At 39.6% G+C, this 14,403-nt stretch overlaps 2 protein-coding genes across 18 annotated transcripts; one reads left to right on the top strand and one right to left on the bottom strand.

Annotated features, from left to right (window-relative positions):
• The first annotated feature begins 2,413 nt into the window (after positions 1-2,413).
• On the top strand, positions 2,414-4,995 carry LOC103435168 (F-box protein At5g46170-like). The gene is made up of 2 exons (XM_008373564.4): positions 2,414-3,972; positions 4,436-4,995. The coding sequence occupies exon 1, from the start codon at positions 2,744-2,746 to the stop codon at positions 3,950-3,952; it is 1,209 nt and encodes a 402-aa protein (XP_008371786.1). The 5' UTR covers positions 2,414-2,743; the 3' UTR covers positions 3,953-3,972; positions 4,436-4,995.
• A 3,089-nt stretch (positions 4,996-8,084) lies between these two features.
• On the bottom strand, positions 8,085-14,170 carry LOC103435166 (transcription factor TCP2-like). Of its 17 annotated transcripts, XR_001789909.3 has the most exons (7): positions 13,808-14,156; positions 13,645-13,697; positions 13,279-13,438; positions 10,880-12,787; positions 9,082-9,279; positions 8,914-8,958; positions 8,085-8,340 (listed from the first exon to the last, which is right to left on the bottom strand). XR_001789909.3 is itself a non-coding variant. In XM_008373559.4 (5 exons), the coding sequence occupies exon 4, from the start codon at positions 12,383-12,385 to the stop codon at positions 10,928-10,930; it is 1,458 nt and encodes a 485-aa protein (XP_008371781.2). In that variant the 5' UTR covers positions 12,386-12,787; positions 13,279-13,473; positions 13,645-13,697; positions 13,808-14,170; the 3' UTR covers positions 8,085-8,340; positions 10,880-10,927. The 17 variants fall into 17 exon arrangements, 11 of the variants coding, with proteins under 11 accessions (XP_008371781.2, XP_008371780.2, XP_070677062.1 ...); XR_003772990.2 differs by lacking the exon at positions 9,082-9,279; XR_011580521.1 differs by lacking the exon at positions 13,645-13,697 and having other exon boundaries at positions 13,808-14,120.
• Positions 14,171-14,403: the final 233 nt, after the last annotated feature.

The following is a 14,403-nucleotide window of genomic DNA, read 5'->3' as shown; positions in this document are numbered from 1 at the left end:
GATTTATTTTATGGTCAGAATATTAGATGTTTTATTAAAAATATTATAAGATAGTTTAATGTAATTATAACTATACTAAAACTGAGTTAAAAGCCACTATTTATATACAGTGAATTGACGAAAATGCCTTGATTCTTTCTCTATGTCCCATTCTATTTTTAACTTGGAACAATTAATTTACCGAATGGCCTATAATATCCACGCGTTTATCATTGTGGATGACTCTCAGAAGTCTTGTGCTTTCAATTCGACCTCTCATATAGTCTAAATTAGAATAGTTTAGAATATTATAACATAAAATATAGTAAAATTAGATATTGGATTGATTATTGTCATTATCCCTCACCAATTATGTTTTAAAATTGCGATTTCTTTTAATCTAAATGAAAATCTTGTTTTGCTTGAGAGCCATCTAGCATGCTTTGCAAACTATTGTTTATTTTAAGCATTCATCATCAGACAAGGGAATATTGGGGCACAACCATCACTCTTTATATACCTACTTTTTCGTGTCACACCTCTTTAAACAAGATTAAGACTTGATTAGAAATAAATAAACATGATTGTTACGTCCATATTTATACTAAATCTAACGAAAAAAAATTAATATAGTCAAACATAATACTAATACCGAAAAAGGCAAATTTAGATTAAATACCAATTTTAATAACGGTTTTAAGATGCTAATACTGCGATCTAGTGATATTCCTCTTCACTTGTAAGTAAGAGGTCTTAGGTTCGATTCTCGCAAAAGAGGAATTTGAACCACATCATTGCTAGCTCATTGTGAGACTAGGTCCACCCATTCTCCTTTAGTGTAGATAATATCGTTAGCTAAAAAAAATAACAATTTTAAGAAAATAAATAAATACTTTAAAGAAAACTATGAATCCGTTACCATTATATTTGGATTTAGCCATAAATTATAGGCAAATACACTTACAAGCATATGAACATTTATATTTTCGTCCTCATTGCACATGACTTGCATGCCATTGACATCAATGCTACAAATTGTCGCTGACCACCATCATTGCACCCGAAATTTATTTTCTTGTCGTTTAAAAATTTCAACTTGAAGGAGATGCGAGCTTGGTATTGGCTGCTATTAAGGGCCAAGACGAAGATAGATCTAATTTTGGACCCGTTATTAATGATTTGCGATGTTTCTGTTTGGATTAGTCGAAGTCGATGGTTAGTCATGTGCAACGGGAAGGAAATTCAGCGGCTCATCGGCTTGCTTGGCTAGGGCTTACTTGTACTCAGGAGATTGTGTGGTTTAAGGAACATCCAGATTTAATTCAGGATATTCTGTTTAAGGAAGGATTGTAAGTTTGATTGTTCATTTGAGGATATGTCTATTGTTGTGAGGGACACTCTTTGCCTTCGACCGGGTTGAAACCCCCGGCAAGGTTTTTATCGAGGCCCATTTTGCACACTATCCTCAGTTTGTACAAATTCTGTTTTGCTTAATGAATATCGTACTTTTGTTCAAAAAAAAAAAAAATTCAACTCATTGTTCAACAGCGACTTGAAAAAAAAAAAACAATATGTGTAACTTTTTTATTTTCAATTATGTTGTGTTGCGTGAATTTATTGTTTTTTTTTACATGTATACAATAAAATTAAAGAACGTGTGAGAAAATTCATTACTTAGCGTGTTTTTTTTAAGGTCATTGTTGGACAGTGAAATTGAAACAGAAAAATTAATTACTATAGCATGCAAAAGTTGGCCGGTCGACAAATATGGTATGATTGAGTGGCAATTATATAAGGATAATACTAGAGAAACCAAATTTCTATAACGAGAATTTGATTTCTAATTTCATCGAACCCATTTGAGTCAAACCTCATACTTCTTACAAATAAATTTCTCAAAACCGTACTAGTTTGTAATAAACAACATATAGTTTTAAAAACATAAACAAAAATATATAAAAAAATTTAACAAACAAACAAAAAACAAATTTTATTGCTTTTTAAAAAAAATTAATGTCTTTTGTCACTTAATACCATGTCTAGTAAATCAAAATCGAAACTTCATATTTCTTTTTTTAATTTGTAAATAAGAGTTCTTAAATTGTTATGACTGAAGAATGTTTTATATAAAATTTAATCATGTTAAATGTATTTTAAGGGATTAATTGAAAGTATATAAAAGCTTAAATAGAATTTACCCTCCAAGAAAAGAAATCAAAGTTAAGGATGAAAAAGAAGGGTAAAGCCAGCAAAAGTAGAAGCTAAAACCAAGAATAAATTTTACAACAAACAAAACAACGGTAGATAGATTAAATTTGTAAATTATTTTTTATAAATTATACGACATTAATAATTAAACTCTTTCTTCAAATTATTAAGAAAGAGTCCAATTAATATCAGTCTACAAAATATGACCTAAAAATCTTGTTTGACCGTATATTACAAACATAATAAATTGCTGTGTCTCTCTCTGTCAATCCCCTAATTTATATCATCTCTCTCTCTCTCTCTCTCTCTCTCTCTCTCTCCTCCGGGCATCGTAAAATGACAGAGCAACGAGGCCAAACCCATCAGCGTGGATATTTCTCCTCCTCCCACCATTTCTTCCCCCCATCCACCTCTTTCTCTCTCTCTGAAATCCCTCTCTGCAACCTGCAATCCGCCATGCCATTTCCCCCCTCAGATCTACCCACCTCCACCCCAATCTAATCTCTTTCCCCTTCTCTCTCCGTCCTAATCCCACCCATAATCCCCAACCGAAACGATGTCGTCTCTGCGCTCAGATCTGACCTTCTCCTCCAGAGTTTACCCGGAACCCTACTCCTCCGTCGACGATGACCTCTTCGATCTCATCCCGGACTCCCTCCTCCTCCTCGTCTTCAACAAGATCGGCGACGTCAAGGCCCTCGGCCGCTGCTGCGTCGTTTCCCGCCGCTTCCACTCCCTCGTCCCCCAGGTTGAAAACGTTGTCGTCCGCGTCGACTGCGTCATCTCCGACGATGATTCCTCCCCCTCCGCCTCCTCGTCTTCCTCCTCCGACAAGTCCCGGACCCCCTTCTCTGCCCTCTTCCGCCTCGTCCTCAGCGGCATTGTCAAGCCTCTGCAGGCGCTCGGCCAGTTCCTGGGACCCAACCGGCGATCCCCGAATGGGTCCCACTCCGCTCTCGCCGTCGATGACCCAGATTCCTCCGCCGCCGACAGCAACAGCCTTGACCAATCCGGCGTCACCCACCACTCCCCCACCCAAGTCTTGAAGAACTTCAACGAGATTCGATTCCTCCGGATCGAGCTTCCCAACGGCGAGCTAGGCATCGACGACGGCGTTTTGCTCAGGTGGAGGGCGGATTTCGGCTCCACCTTAGACAACTGCGTCATCCTCGGCGCCTCCTCCGTCATACACCCGGGACCCACCAAAGCATCGCTGTTTCCGGACACTTGGTCTGATGGGTTGTGCACCACCAACAACGCAGCCGTGGCGGAAGATAACGGAAGCATACCCGACTCGTTTTACACCAACGGCGGCCTGAAGCTGAGGGTTGTCTGGACGATCAGCTCGTTGATCGCCGCCTCCGCCAGGCACTACCTGCTTCAGCCCATCATTTCGGAGCACAAAACGCTAGACAGCTTGGTTCTGACGGATGCCGACGGGCAGGGGGTGTTGCACATGAACAGGGACCAGCTCGAGGAGCTGCGGGTGAAGCCATTGTCGGCCTCCTTGGCCTCGAAGAGGACGCTCGTGCCGGCCCTGAACATGCGGCTCTGGTATGCTCCCCAGCTGGAATTGCCTGATGGGGTTGTGCTAAAGGGCGCCACTTTGGTTGCTATAAGGCCCAGCGAGCAATCTCTGACCGCCAAGAAGGAGGTTTCCTCTGATATGTCCTGGGTTTCGACCGCCTTCGAAGAGCCGTACGGGACGGCGGCCAAGATGCTGGTCAAGAGGCGCACTTACTGTCTTGAGATGAACTCCTTCTGAATCGATTTCGAGTGTCTCAGGTACATTTGCTGTTAATGTATTCGTCTACCTATGATTCGGATTGAATTGGATGGTTGCTTGGGTTTTAATGCCTTTCGGCTGCAATTCAATGACTAATTGACTTTAAACGTTGGGAAATATTTCTTGTACATTAGAACCAGAAGTCATTCATTTCGTTCTTGTTCTTACTTGCAATCCAAAGTTCCAAAATTTAATGGCATTACAGGTAATTAGGGTGATCTGCTTGTTGCTCAGAATCCCAAGTTCCAAAATTGTATTGGATTGCCAAGAATATGATCTATAAAGTAGCTTAAAAGTATGTCATTTGATAAATAATCGAACGAGAGATTGGATGAACAATCAAATGCATAATGTTAGGTAGCGATATGGTACTAGTATGTTTTGGGATTTCTGATTCCGCTCTTGGTTGTCTCCGTGATTCATGGTTTGGTACTGATCTGGTTCAACTTGGGATTTTATCAGGGAAAACAGTGTCCTTCGGGGGAAAATGGGGGAGCGGCGTTAAGTTGAAAGTGGAGAAAGGGGAGAACAATTTTGCCTCATCGGAAGACAGTTAACCGCGGTGCCTCTCAATTGTGCAACGAATCTGGATTGGAACGACGCAGAAAGAAGAGATACTCCGTTGGAACACGCACTGCAGATCCTCCACTCTTGTATGCTTGAGCCGAGAGTCGAAAATGCTTCATCTGCTGGATGCTTTGCAAGAGTGAGTGCTCACATGCAACTGAGATTGATGTTCTAAAGATTTTGGGACTGCAGTGATCAACTTTTACCTTCCTTTCTTCCAAATGTATGTGAATATTGTAGGTATCATGACACTCTCTGGTTATGTGATGTATGTCAAAAGTTCATTTCCGCAATAACTTCCATCCAAAGTTTCCATCCTTACAGTAAGTAACATAAACGTGCCTGGTTCACATGACTGTCGTTTAAGGATCGGTAGGAGGAAGTTCCGAATGATCCAACGATTAAATGTTTGTAAGATAACTTCAATGGAGATTATGAAGTAATTGTTCCCTTTTCTTCTCCCATTTTAAGCTAGGATCCGTTATGCCCGCACGGACTGATCTCGGTCATTCATGTTTGTGAGACCCGCAAAGCAGGACAAGTTCCGAGCATGTTTGTGAGACCCGCAAAGCAGGACAAGTTCCGAGCTATTGATCCTGCTTCTGGGTCTCACATGAATTTGCTTCGGCGAGGAGGAGAGGAAACTTGTTTTTTCATCACAAAAAATTATTTTTGCCATTTATGCAATCACGAAAGCACAATTTATGGAAAAATGATTACAAATTAATTTTGGAATATAAAATAAAGAGGGAATTATTTATTCTCTTGATGAGTGAACAAATGCTTTGTCTCCCGATAGATAAACAGGTGGTTCATAAATTAATTATACAAAAAAAAAAATTTCTGTTCAAGTGGGTTGAATTTTGTGTGATTAGATTGGGCACTAAATAAAGCATGAAAAAAATGCCAATTTGTGGTCCTCGTTAACCATTTCTTTGACCTACCTCATGCAAAACAAAGGTCCGAATCTTTTTCTCTTGAACGATTTGAATTTCTGGTCGTTTGGCTATGAATAATGAGATTAAGAGATTTCTCTACATATATCTTAATTGGAAAATTTGGAATTTAGGATTTTTCCAGGTAACGTTCCCCAGCCACGTTTATTTATTTTAATTTTCATTATTTTCCTTTGAAAGAAAGAAAGATGAATTTTGGGTGGAGAATGATTAGTTACTTAATTCAATTCAATTTAATTTAATTTAATTTTAATATCTGAGCTGATTGTCCTCCCACTTTATCTGTTTATTATCACGTGAGATTTCTTTGCTTTGTACACCCACAAACTCACAATCCACGTTAATTAAAACTTGCACTCCAAAACAACCCTATTCACTTAGGGCCATGATGTACATCTTTCATTTATATTTCTCTTCTACGTTATTCATTACTATTATTTTATTTTAACATTGAGGCCACACCACCGCATGACATCGTTAATTATAAGTTATATAACGGGTGAACGATATAGATGATATGTAATGAATTTATCAATGCATTAAAACATGATTGGTTGGTAATACCATATAACAACGCTTACTGAAATACTTATCATCCGAAAAATTTTAACGATCACGTTTTCGCACGTTGTTACTAATAATACCGTTGTTGAAACAAGTGTGCATTTGGAATATAAAAATATGAAGCCCAATAATCAATCCCTATAATTGAAGAAGTGCACATGTTCCATGTGTGGCTATGTTCCGGTTGATGCTAATATGTGCTTTAATAAGTGCAAAAGCAAAACTTACTTTCATTGGATGCTCTCAAACGAATGAAACTACTTTCAACAAGCTTGCTGAAAAGTGCTTAAGAGGTGTAGCATTTCGACACATGATGCTTTTGTTTTTCTGAAAAAAGTACTTTCAACTAATAACTCTACTACTTTGGGTTTAATTCATGTAACCATATGTTGGGCCTGGTTCTTAGTTTCATCATTTTAGGGCGCATTGATTGTGACACGACGTTATCAATTTACGTGCATAATATAAGTCAACGACATAGTAAATGACACATCTCAATCCTAGTGTTTGAAGGACATTGGAATGGCCGTGTGCTGTCCGACACCCAAGAAAGGGGGGCTTGGGGGGGGCGGGGGTAGGGGGTTGTGACGCAAGCTAGCTTATCATGCGTATGCTCTGAACATGTTCATGCATTCTCATGTTCTCATATTCTTATCATAAGCACGGTAAGATGGCTTGCGTCACCCCTCGAGTGTCGATCAGCACATGACCATCCCAATATCCTCCGGGCACTAGGATTAGAGCCTGTCTAAATAATACACGCTAATAGAGAAAACTATTAATAAATAGATAGACGTACTATAACAAGAGTAAGATTCATAACACGAATCACCACGGATTTCTGGAGTTTAGAAGATCATCAACCTCCTTAATTAAGGGTTTGAGTTTGTTTATTTCGATTCTAGTTCTTATTTTTAGTTACAGTTGCCTCCAAAACTTGGTGAGGCATCTGCTACAAACTACAAATGCATTTCGATACCCTAAGTTGAAAAATGAAAAAGTGCCCTATCTAGAATATAATCCAATATAAGGATGTATCAACTAATAACAATAATTTTTCACTTAAAAGATGTAAACGAAGCCAGCTAGTCAAGAAAGTATGTTTGTCCCATAAGGGTCCACTTACTTAGTGTTGCTCAAGCCTTATTACTTTTGGGCCTACTTCGTACACCTAAGGAACTTTTGGGACCAAGTAATAGACTTAACGAATTTTTGGGGCTGCTCTCAATTGAATTCCAACATCAAACTTTATTGGGAAAATTTGCGTTTCAACTTCAAACCAGTAATATCGCTAAACAAACTTTAAGATAAATGTCATATCTACCAGAGTGAGATCATCTCTTGATCTCAAATTCAAGAGCTGACAAACCGAGCACTACAGACCATTTAATTTAAATCATGCACCCTCCATTAGCTCACTGGATCATCAAACACACAAAATTACGCCCTCATCTCTCTCCCCCTCATACCTCTCTCTTAAATTATCCAGATGGCTGAGTCTGTCAGCGCCGAAATTTGAGAACCAGAGATAATCTCAATTCCACTATTTGCTCTAATTTTCAAGTTACATTATTTCAGATTTGATATGCATATAAATCATATGCGTACAAGTAGGGTGAAAATGAGAGAGGTCAAATAAAATATTTCAGCCCTCAATGTAGTTGACTAGCAAAGACTTTATTTTTAAAAGACAAAATATATATAAATATATATTAACATATAATGTAAAGCTTAAACTAGTCAAATGATGGGGGATTTGACTGGCCTACGAAAAAGGCGAGCACACTTCCTTAGTCAACTAACTAGCCTAACTAAACATAAAAGATTTGAAGAATGCCAAAACATATGATGTAAAGCTTGAACTAGTCAAATGATGGGAGGATTTGACTGGCCTGCGAAAAAGCGAGCACACTTCCTTAGTCAACTAACTAGCCTAACTCAACATAAAAGATTTGAAGACTGCCAACTTAGCATGCATGTTTCAATAACCAAATACAGTGAAGATGACTTGCAGAGCAAGAAAATGAGCAAAAGAATATATAACTTCAATCGAATTGTCAGTTACATCTTCAACACAGACAATGCTATTGCTATTGCGCGCGCACACAGACAGATAAATATATATGTATATATATCCGAAAATATAGAACTGGAAAATGGTTAAAAGCAGAAATAGCAACAATTTCAGAAGGATAATAATATAAAGCTATCATCCGATGCGGAAAACTACATGCTATTCCCCCCACAGCTTTCCACCATTACTTGTTTAGCTTCACTTTCCTGCATTAAACATTATCACTGCAATTACCATGCATGAATTAAAAAATCCAACTTTGAAATATAAGACAACGCCTGCAATAAACTCAAGGGAAAATGCAACTTCGTAATAAATTCAAAGTCCGAATCTCGAGCGCACTTTCGAAGGCAAATATAAAGCAATAAGAACACTACCAAGGATTGATCACTACTGAAATGGACTAGGTTTGAAATACTACAAGGATAATTCAATCCGACTAAGAAATTATAGAATCCATGAGGCTTAATTTTATCCGACTAAGAAGTTACCCAACTAGCAACATTAATACAAGTATTAAAGCACGGAATGCAGGAAAGATGAAGAAGAAGAAGAAGACGACACGTTCATATCTTTCCTCCAACGGCCATCTTACGAGGCTTCCACGACGCTACTGTGAGAGGTTTTGTTTTCTGGGAAATACTATTGTCATTTATGTTCTTATGTTTATTGGTGGTTTTGTGGTTTGAGGTTTAAGATGTGTGGTATGTGTTGCTAACAAAGATAAAAGGTTATCCAGAACAGGAATTCTTGGAATACATGCAAGAACATGTACGGACTTTGAAAAAATTCCTTTGACCAAGCATGCATCTCCTGCAATTCTTCTGTTTCAATACATGTTTCAGCAAAACGTAGAACGAGTCAGAGAAAATCTTAAAACAAGAATTTGCAACACCAACCAATACAAAACAGAGGAAAAAAAACAAATTTGATTACGTGAAGCTTACTTGTTATTGCATTAGTTTTGTTATTAATGGCAGTTATTGATTCTGTCACCATATTTGTCAAATGGGTAGTGCCATCCACGCACCTATGTTTACTTCTCACATGCTCCTCTCAATTTTCGACCGTCGGATTGAATGAATTGAAGATAAATGGTCAAAAAGGGTGTGTGAATAGAACTTGCTTTGTCAAATGTGGAATCCCTTGGAACGTAAACATATTAGTAAGAAATATTTGAAAATAATCAACTAGCCTTGCTTAATAGTATTTTAAAAGATGTCAAGTTCGAATCAACCAAACAAAAAACTATATATTAACAAGAATGAATATTAATTTTGTATCCATGTCTACCATCCCCAAATGACCCACTTTAACACAGTTTTATGGGAAATGTTTGATTGAATAATTTTTATTTCAAAAGAAGAAAAAGTATATTGTTACTCAAAAATATATGTATGGCAATAGAGGAGCTTCAACTATATTAAAGTTGAAGTTCAAGTTGTGGATGAGTAACTGAGATCTCACATCGGAGAAATATCTCAACAATCTATAAATTAAGAGTTTATGTTCCATTAAGATTTAAAATTAAGGTCTTGTTTGATAAAATCTCACAGCTCAAGAGGTCTACACTTTTGAGGTGGAAACAAACTACAACAGACGTACCAACTATTAATCCATGTGAACTCTTATGTAATCACTAAAGAAAGATAGTAGAGAAGAGAGATGAGGAGGAAATGAGTGAGAACTAATAAAACTAAACGAAACAAAAACCTATTCAAAACATATTTTAGTTTGAAATTTATAAATATTTTGCTCCTTTCCCTTAAACTCTATCATATTTCTTCTCCATATCACTCCACCTTGTTTTTAGTAATTTTTTTTTAAAAAAAAGGGGGACAATTGGTGGCAAGCCACGGTTATCCATCAATTTCGGGGTCTGAAAGACTCACAGAGGCATTTCAGCCTCCCCCTGACCACAAGTCTGGCTTCCACACCAGCAGCTGGTTTTGAACCCGAGACCTCCAATTTTTAATTTTAAGGAAGCCTCGTAATATTAATGCAAATGCCTGCCTACGTGCCTGGGATCCCTTAACCAAAAAGCTAGCTAGTTAGGGCTCATGCTAATTGCTAAAATGCTAAGCAAACAAAGTTGAAAGTTAGCTCTCCAATATTATTCACCATGCTAAATAATTCACAAAAACAACTCCATGCAAATTATATACAGGTAAAGGCCGACAGTCCGCCGAGCAGTGTGGTGCAGCACGGAAGGGCAGAAAAGAACAATTAAACAATCCTAAAGCTAACCAGAAAAGCAAAAACCTCCTCCGAGTGACAAACCACATGGCCTGAGCCAGGTGAATGCCAACACCTGTCAGCCATCCATGGACGACCTCATATGCTAAGAGAGAAGGAAACCAAAACAAGAGAACAAACGAGGAGACAACCAGCCGATCCCCCCATTCACTCCAATCTATGCAGGATTCAAAAGCAGACAGAAAACATTGCAATTAAAAACATATATCTCCATCAAACCTTTGGCCCAATGCCTTACTTGTTTATGATTACCAAGAAAAGCAAGCAAACCCTACTTCTGTGCGAAATTAACAATTATATATGTAGATATATACACACACATATATATAAGCTAGGTTTTTAGCTAAAAGCTAGCTACTCATATGTGAGGCAAAAATAAGCACAGAAATAGAGAAGCAAGCAACCAATACAAAAGTAAGAAGCAGAAAATGTATATTATATTTGGAGGGAAAAAAAAGGAAAAAGAAAATCAGATTGGTGAAGGTTTACCAGAAAGAAGCTTTAGATAGGTTGCCAAGGACTGATCGTTGAGACAAATCAGTTCTTTGCTTTGCCCTTGTGGTCTGCATGCCGGGTTCCGTCTCCGTAGAGTTGCTGCAAGCGGCGATCAAATCCACCTGGGAATTGCTGTTGGTGCTGCTGATGGTGGTGGTGGTGGTGGTGGTGGTGATGATTCTCCATGGTTGGCGCGGCCGCGGCCGCAGCAGCTCCAATGAAGAAGGGTACATTGGACGATCCGTCTATGGGAGAAAACCTCTGAAGGTGATGAGGCATAAGAGACGGTGAAGAGGAAGAATTGGACTGAAGGGTCCCCCTATTGAAACCAGCAAGGCCGCCGGAAGAAGAGATCGAAAAGTTCAGGTTGTAGTCACCGCCATTGCCCGGTTCCGACGAGGTCGTGACCGGGATGAGGTCGGGAACAAACGAGAAGTGCTGAAGCTCCGAACTGTGATGTCCGTGATGATGTTCCCCGGACACATTGAACGGGGAGACAACCGACATTGTCTGCGGAATAGAGTTCATCCCCAAATGGATTTGTCCGGAGAATCCGGCCGAGTGATGAGTCCGGGCCGAGGAGGACAACCCGAGAAGCCCGGGACTGAAGTAATCCATTGGTGCTGGTGCCTTGTGGAACAAAATGGGCTCGCCGCCGCCGCAGCCATGATTCTGCTGATGATGATGAGCAGATGCGGTCCGAGAATCGTTGTTGTTGTGAGCAGTGCCGATGCCGGCGGTGAGAAGTTCAGTGAAAGAAGAATTTTGTTGGGAAATGTTGTGCGGGTAAGCTGACTCAATGCTTTCTTTGTCCTTGTCCTTGGCGGCTCTTTCTCTTGCCCGCTCCCGGGCCTTGGACCGGTTCACCCGAACCTCCGACCGAGAAAGGGACAGCCCGGATCCCTTGCTGGTCTCGGAAGTACTGGAGCAAGCGGATTTCGACAAGGAAAGGTGCTGACTTTGGTTCCCGGTCTGGTTCTGATTCTGGTTGTAGTTCTGATCGAACTCAATCTCTGCCGAATCAAACCCTCCACGCTCGCAGCTCGCCCTCTTCTCGTCGCTGAGCTGCTTAGGCGTGTCGGGGAACGAAGAATTGTTCAGAGAAGGGAGCTCAGCGATGGCATCGGCGGCGGCTTTGATCAGCCACTCAATTGCTTTGCTGGGCTGGTCGTAATTCAACCGATCTTGGAGATCGTATAACTCTATGGCGGTGGTTACAGACAACCGGACCCTCCGGTCTCTCAACCCTTTTGAAGTCCAGACCTTGCTGTGCCGATCTTTGCCGCCGGAGGCTCTGGAAACGCGGATGATGCGGGAATGGTGCCAACCGCGGAGACGGTTGCCCGCATCGGCTGCGGCTGTGGTGGCGGCGTCCCTCTTGACCTCTAGGCATGATGGGTCTTGATTGTCGTCGTCTTCGGGTGATGGCTTGTGGTCTCTGCTGCTGCCATTTCCGATTCTTGGGAACTTGTTGCTGGCTTGTATCTCCTCCACCTCCATAGCAGTAGTTTCATGCCTTTCTCATACAAAGACTCATTCAATTTTGGGACTTTCTTTTCTTTTGCTTTGGTTCGTTCTTATCCTTCTGCACCACTAGGTCTCTCTAGAGAAAGAAGGGGGGAGAGAGAGAGTGGTTTTAGAGAGAGAAAGAGGGGGAGGACTGGAGGAGGAGGAGGTGGGGTTGCAGTGTCCTATGCATTGATGACGATAATATTCAGAGAGGGTACTTTGGCTCTGTAGTGATAAAAAGGCCTCTTTTACGGTGCTGATATATCACGGTCCAAGTCAGGCGAGAGACTCTCTCTCTCTCTCTCTCTTAAAGCTTTTTGCAGTTCCTGCAGCGTGCTTTCAAAAGCAGCAAACCAAAGCCTGCACAGTTTAACTCTTCACAGTCTCTCCGCTCTGCCAAAAAAAAAAAAAAAGCCAACAGTAAATTTTCATATTTCACTTCCATTTTTAATTCCATAAATGTAAAGAAAAAGTAGGAAAATTTACCCAAAATACATCACAATACAGAAGCAAGTAAGAGCAGTTGATCAGATGCCTAAATACACTACACATTTACACACAAAAAACCCAGCTTTCCGAGATCTCAAGCTAATAAAAGCTAAATGCCTAAACCTAACAAAAGGGTTTTTAAAGAAGATGAACTTTTGAACATAACCTAATTTAGAAACCAAAAAAAAGCAGAATTAATATGTAATCCCTTTTCTGTTTCAGATTCAAGCAGAAGCAGTAAATCTGAAACAATTTTATTTTTGTTGCCCTAAAAATGCGAGACATATTCGTGCTCTCCTGTATATTAAGCTCAATAAAACACATTAAACAATAAATAAATAAAACTAAAAGAAAAGATCATTGGCAGTTCAAATAAAATATGGGAAATTTCAAACCTTGAACAGTGTTGTGGGTTTTGATTTGGTAGAGACAGGTGTCAAGGTAGCACTGTCTGTTACAACTTAAACAAACGTACAGACAGCAGAAATGGAGCAGTGTGATTCTGTCTGCACATTCATAAGCAGTTTGAGATTTTGGCATCCAAAGCTCTCAGATCTGCGCATTCAAACTTGATGGGATCAGTTCCTTTGCTGCAAAAAACCCATCCAATCAGAACAAAATCTCTAAAAACTTTATCCTTCCCAATTTCTCCTCCACCTCCGAACTCAAAACCCCATATTAATGACAACCTAATTAACACTAATTACAATTAAAGATGCAAAATTTAAGCTAAATCAAGAAAATTAGACTGATGAGATGACCTAAAATCCTCCTACGTTGCAAGATTTACACTCCGCATACAAATCCAGACTGCCTAAAAAAGGTCAGAAAAGCACCATTAGCTGAAGAACCCAGAAACAAAAAGTAGACAGATTTGAGCTTTATCTGCAGAACGTTGAAAAATTGAGTGAGAAAAAGACTCACAGAAGCTGCATATGTGTTTGTGAGCTGAGAATTCGAGATGGGTTGGGACTTGGGAGGTGAGAGCGAGTTAGGGTTGCTGATGGTGGTGTTTGGCGGGTAAGAAAATAACCAGAGAAAATGTGGGGAATTGATGAAAAGCAGAGGGAGAGGTTTCAAAACTGAAAAATGGAAACTGGGGTTTGAGAGGGTTAAGCAGTAGCTGAAGTAAACAGCGGAAGAAGAAGAGAGAGATGAAGGAGGAGAGAGAGAGTTGTTTGCTTCTTCCCCATTTGAGCAAATCACCGGGCTTATCAGCACACACACACACCGCCGTTCTCTCCACTTTATAGATATACTCTCTTGCTCTCCCTTTTGCCCCTCTTCTCTTTCCTTTTTACCTCTATTGCCATTTATTTTCGTTTGTTAGTTTTATTATTGTTTTTGTTTTTGTTTTTTTTCTAATTATAAATTCCAACAAGAAATAAAACTAGAAAATGGACGGTTAAAATTATTTTGTGCATTTTTCTTCATTTGAAGGAGTGAGCAGTTTGAACTACATAATTAAGATCAAATGTATTAATATGTTGTTGACAATCTATTGAATATTGTCAAACTTT

This window comes from Malus domestica, chromosome 05 (genome assembly GCF_042453785.1).
Source record: "Malus domestica chromosome 05, GDT2T_hap1".
Lineage (NCBI taxonomy): Eukaryota > Viridiplantae > Streptophyta > Magnoliopsida > Rosales > Rosaceae > Malus > Malus domestica.
Note: the sequence above shows the minus strand (reverse complement) of the source record. Positions and strands in the feature narration are given on the sequence as shown.

Bases quoted from the DNA above. Each gene is read 5' to 3' on its own strand.
- LOC103435168 (XM_008373564.4), top strand. From the start codon at position 2,744: ATGTCGTCTCTGCGCTCAGATCTGACCTTCTCCTCCAGAGTTTACCCG.
- LOC103435166 (XM_008373559.4), bottom strand. From the start codon at position 12,385: ATGGAGGTGGAGGAGATACAAGCCAGCAACAAGTTCCCAAGAATCGGA.